The sequence below is a fragment of the Wasmannia auropunctata genome, unplaced genomic scaffold (assembly GCF_000956235.1).
Source record: "Wasmannia auropunctata unplaced genomic scaffold, wasmannia.A_1.0 LD307365.1, whole genome shotgun sequence".
Lineage (NCBI taxonomy): Eukaryota > Metazoa > Arthropoda > Insecta > Hymenoptera > Formicidae > Wasmannia > Wasmannia auropunctata.
The window spans coordinates 1-5150 of NW_012055525.1; the positions used below are offsets into that span (position 1 = coordinate 1).

Sequence of the window (5150 nt, forward strand, 5' to 3'; positions counted from 1 at the left end):
ATCTATATTTTCAAAAATATAAATTTTCTCGCTATTTTTTGTGTGTTGTAAATAACATCGTGAAATCTTTCTCTTCGTTAGAAATATAAGATTAACCTTCAAATGGCACACTTCGAGCACCCACTAATGGCACACTGGTGCAGCGACTACCCAGCGAACAGCCGCGACAGATACTTTGTGAAAATGTCAATATGTCAAAAATTTTAGCGGTGCGAATTCGCACTCTTGTGCCATTTAAAGGTTAATAATTATAATTTTCATATTAATTATTGCACTGATTCGCATTGCCTGTTCACTTTTTGAGTTTATATATTTTTCGAGAATTTTATAAAATTTCGTTATTTTATACTACGATTAGCATATGGCAGGTCTGACGGTGAGCTGCACCACAATTGTCTTGTTTTATTCTGATTCAAAATAAATTAACGTAATAAATTAATTATTTTATTTTATTTTAAAATTTAATTGCTAAGTTTTAGACAAAATTTTGTAAGTGGAAAATTCGTTTCAGAATTTAGTCAAGAATATGTCGTGATGTATGTGATGTCAAAGTCATTAAAGTGATGGCAAGAAATGCAATTGCATTTATATAAATATCACAAACTTATTAATTAATAAAGAGCAAAATATTATTATATACATGTTACCGTTTATAATTTATAACATATATTTAAATATATTTGGAGTAGTCTATTTTATCATCAATATGAAAACTTGGTAGCCAAAACAAAACTTAATGCTTATATCCTTATTATCCATATTAATATCATTACCTTCACTAAGGAAAAGTCCATCACCCAACCAAGGTATTAGACGATCATAAAACAATTTCTTTTCCATATGCTTCTTGCTGCTTAATATTGTCTAAAATTATAAGAAATTTGAAGTTAAATATTATTTAACTTACACCCAACGTATAAATCAATTAATTGTTTTCGGGAATATTTTAAATATTCAATCTCTAATTTTTTACATGTGAGTATATTTTTGTTATATGTATAAATGGAAACAACAAGTACACTAAGATATCAATAATAATAAAAGAATAAAATTTTATTTATAATTCATTACCTCGAGATCATCCGGATGACGTATAGAGACAATGGGCACAAAGAATGCCCAAAATTTAAAAATGGGATAATACTTATTAATAAGGGTAATTAGAGTGTTCCATTGTTCCTCTAAAAAAATGTATGTTATTATATGTATAAACTCACTACAAATGTCAAAACATTATAAATATTGATCGTAAAAAATTTGATTGGCTTTATCATATTTAACCCTTTGTATCATTTTTATATATCATATCGGTTTTATTAAAATCCTAAATAAGCTATTTTGCCGTTGCCTATATTGTTGTTTTGTTATTGATAATAATTTAATAAAAAATGCATTTTTTTTCAAAAAAAGTACAAATTTTGACTACGTGTTTAGTTACAGTAATTACGCAAATAAAAATGGTTGCCTACTTTTTTAAATATATTTATTTATTTATTATGTTCTAGAGACTTTACGAAAACAAAAAACCGATACGTTAAAAAAATTATCAAAATTAATAACTGAGCAGAAAAGGGTGAAATTCTAGCACAAGTAATTAATATATTCTATCATTTCTCAAATAGCCTTAGTAATAAAAAATAAATGTTATTTTGTAGAAGAGAACTCATAAGCTTAAGTCACAATAAGTCAAAATATTCATTATGCAATAATATTAATAATTATATGTCTCAAAGTAAAATGTTTGTAAATATACATATTTGCATATACACGTGTGCAAGACATTATAATTGACGTGAATGTACAAAATATTTTTACTTGCCTCGTGAACCAAGATACTCCAAGATATTTCCAAAAATCGGTTTACTTGATGGTCCTGGTATGAGATTGATAAGTCGTCCATTTTTTCCGTAATGCGTATATAAATTGCAAACCAATATAATAAGGATAAATAATAGCAATATAGTGATGAACATCGTTTGTTGGTCAGGTAATTAGCAAATTTATTCGAATATTGTTTTCTTTGATTCTCTGCTCTGCTTTAGTTTTTAAATCACTAAATACATATTATTATTTGCTTCATAACAAAATTGCTGGTATTCTAAATGTATTAGTAAGTAAGAAATATAATATTACATATAATATTTAGACATATAATATTACGTATAATATTGCATATAATATTTATAGTTTGTTATTAAAAACTTTGAAAAACTCTGATGTATTTTTAATGTAAGTACACAACAAATTTTAAATCCAATAAAATTTTTTTGATTGATTATTTAGTTACTGCATATTTTTTAATTTCCAGCAAGCATTAAAATTAATATATTATTACAAATGTTTTTGTTTACTAAGAACTACGCTAAACTAATGCTACCTTCCTGAACGTTCGCGAATGACTACTATATATTCATGATGTTCGCTTCATGATAATCGAGCGAATAATTCGAACATGCAACAGTGTTAATCACGGATTATGGAAATCTTTTTATTAAGTCTATTGTACACGATGCGAGTTTCCATTCTAGATTGCAAACTAGAAATTAGAAATATACGGTGTGATGCAATTTTAGTAATTTACTAGATTGCAATTAGCGATCTAACATGAAACGTCGCATCGTGTGATGTAGACTACAGATTATTCAAGCAATTACGTAGCTTATATAATCTTATATACGTATATATCACCGACGCAAACAAGTTGTAACAACGTATGACCTTACGTGACCGGTTTTACATAGATAAGAAAACTGGTTGAAAAATAGATGAGGAGATTAATGTTGATCATATCTTTCCAAAGATGATAAAAACATACCAATTAAGTACATACATACGTCTGATGTAAAAAAATTATTTATTAAAATAATGTTATTTTAATTATAATAATAATCATTAATAATGTCAAAATTATAATTTTTTCCAAAATATGGTGTTTTAGTTTGAACAAAATTAAAATATTACAAGAATCAATTAAAAATAAAAGACGGGGTGTATTAACAAAACTCTATTGCGCAATAATAATAAAAATAATTTTTCATTATATTATTATTGTTTATATTTTTAATTTACGAAAATATCTAACTTTGAACATAAAAATTTCAACATTTTCAATATTGACATACATAATTGTACTATTCTGTTACCGATTTTGTTAAAAATTCTAAATTATATAAATCTGTCTTAAAACCAAATTGACTATTGTGTCTTTGAGCACAAATTTATTAAAATTTGCACTGTCTTTCCGTTTGTGTACACAGTTTATTTATATTTTATTTTTCCAACTTAACAAAATACAAATAATCGGCACTGTATTGGCTGCGATGCGTAGTATAATCGCACGTTCATTGCTACAACAAACGTCTATAATAGGGACATTCACCATGAATCACAATTAGTTCACTACTGACCGCACCAAGGCCGATTTCGCCTCGCTCCAGTTCGCGTCGTAGAGCGCGTTCCGTTTCATGTATATGATGCGCATGTTTTTCACTGAACGTTAAACCTGAATGTTAAAGGATAAATGATGCATCAGGTAAGTACATAATACATAAAACGGAACCGCATCTTTATCTCGACGACTGTCTCCGCAAGAATGATCGAGCTCGCGCCTCGTGAATTCACGTTATCGTATTATCTGCGGGTTGTTGCCAAAAATTGCCGAGAACTAAATCGGCAAAATCTGATCACAAGAGCCAGAATCAGGATTTACGTGGCGATGATATTGACAATGAGAAGTGCGCGGTTCCGCAGCGGCGGTAAACACGTGGGCCCTGAATGCGAGATCAGACGCACTGGTCCCCGTTTTGTTCATGTCGCTAATATCGCATAGAAAAGTCTGACAATGAAAACTTATGTGCGTGGGTATGTATTTCTCTTTTGTATAATGTGTCGTGCACGACTTTTAGGAGTTCCAATCATATATACATACTCGCGTAACACTGAAGTATAAAAAAATTTATTGTTCAGGAGACGTTAAGACTCAATTAATTAATTAATTAATTAATTAATTAAATTGCTGAATAAATATTAATTTAATATTTTTTTACTCGTTTTCTAATAATTTAATATTTAATATTTTTATTGCTATTTATTTAATTTTGTTACAAATTTAAAGATAGTAAAAAAAATATTCTACTTATAAGCGGGAAGTTCCTTTAAGCATTCCACTAAGCAAAAAAATTTTACATGAAGCATATTCCTCAGCTTTAACGCGTATTTATCTATAAAGAAGTGGACTATGTACTATAATCAAGAATAAATTCTCATAGTAATTCGATATTCCTCTACATTTTAGAATATCTTCTTGAGACGTATATAAATGGAAAATCTTTTAGCCTCAAGAGAGTACCGCTAAAGAATAGAATTTTTTTGGGTGTAATATATTAGTTTTTATAGTATTTTTAATTCTTCTTATGCACCTACAAATTAACGTGTATCTACATAAATCACATGGTGATCAAATGTGCTCATTTATAATACTAGCATTGTAGACGCTTCGTGTGCGCTATTTTGCACTTCTATATTTTTTACTACTTGCTATCATCCTATCAACTCTTGACACACAACTGTCAAAGTGTACAATAACAGCCGCTTGCGAAGCAGGAGAGAACTTATTAACATCACGAAGAAGCGACAACAATAAACTTCAATAGAAAGCTGAATTCTACAATATAAAGATTTCTCGAAAAATCTGTCCGCTAAAAAAATTATTTGAATAATGGATTTAAAAATTCATACAAAATTGATTAAGTACCATCATCCATCCGTGACCATATAGAAGGCGCTCTTGAATTTATTGTGTTATTCATATACGTGATCTAGTTCAAATTAAAAATTTTTTTTTTTACAAGCTGTATTATACATATATTAATTGTAGAAGTATGTAATCTTATTAGAGTATGTATAGCGTATAAATCTAGATATTGATAAGTGGCGCTGCGCATTAAAGAATTTTAATACTAGGATAAAATAGAGTAGAATCGTACGTATGTATGTATGTACACAAGGCGTCACAAATGCCTACCCATCTGAACTTGCAGGGATACTAACCCATGTGTATTTTATATTATATACATGTATATACAATAATATATACGTATATGTGTCCCTGCAATTTCAAATGAATAAGCATTTGTGATGCCTTGTGTACA

At 28.5% G+C, this 5150-nt stretch overlaps 1 protein-coding gene across 3 annotated transcripts; it reads right to left on the minus strand.

Moving 5' to 3' along the window:
• Positions 1 to 657: 657 nt before the first annotated feature.
• Positions 658 to 2684, minus strand: LOC105461209 (cytochrome P450 4C1-like). 3 transcript variants are annotated; one of them, XM_011707706.1, is made up of 4 exons: positions 2378 to 2684; positions 1820 to 2053; positions 1072 to 1181; positions 658 to 864 (listed from the first exon to the last, which is right to left on the minus strand). In XM_011707706.1, exons 2-4 carry the CDS (start codon positions 1971 to 1973, stop codon positions 691 to 693), a joined length of 438 nt encoding a protein of 145 aa, XP_011706008.1. In that variant the 5' UTR covers positions 1974 to 2053; positions 2378 to 2684; the 3' UTR covers positions 658 to 690. The 3 variants fall into 3 exon arrangements, with proteins under 3 accessions (XP_011706008.1, XP_011706009.1, XP_011706007.1); XM_011707707.1 differs by lacking the exon at positions 2378 to 2684 and adding an exon at positions 2134 to 2179; XM_011707705.1 differs by lacking the exon at positions 2378 to 2684 and having other exon boundaries at positions 659 to 864; positions 1820 to 2127.
• Positions 2685 to 5150: the final 2466 nt, after the last annotated feature.

Excerpts from the sequence above, each read along its gene's own strand:
- LOC105461209 (XM_011707706.1), bottom strand. The coding sequence starts at position 1,973 with ATGTTCATCACTATATTGCTATTATTTATCCTTATTATATTGGTTTGC. Across the intron at positions 1,182-1,819 it reads GGAGTATCTTGGTTCACGAG|AGGAACAATGGAACACTCTA; the intron begins GCAAGTAAAAAT and ends ACATTTTTTTAG. Across the intron at positions 865-1,071 it reads GTCATCCGGATGATCTCGAG|ACAATATTAAGCAGCAAGAA; the intron begins GTAATGAATTAT and ends TTATAATTTTAG.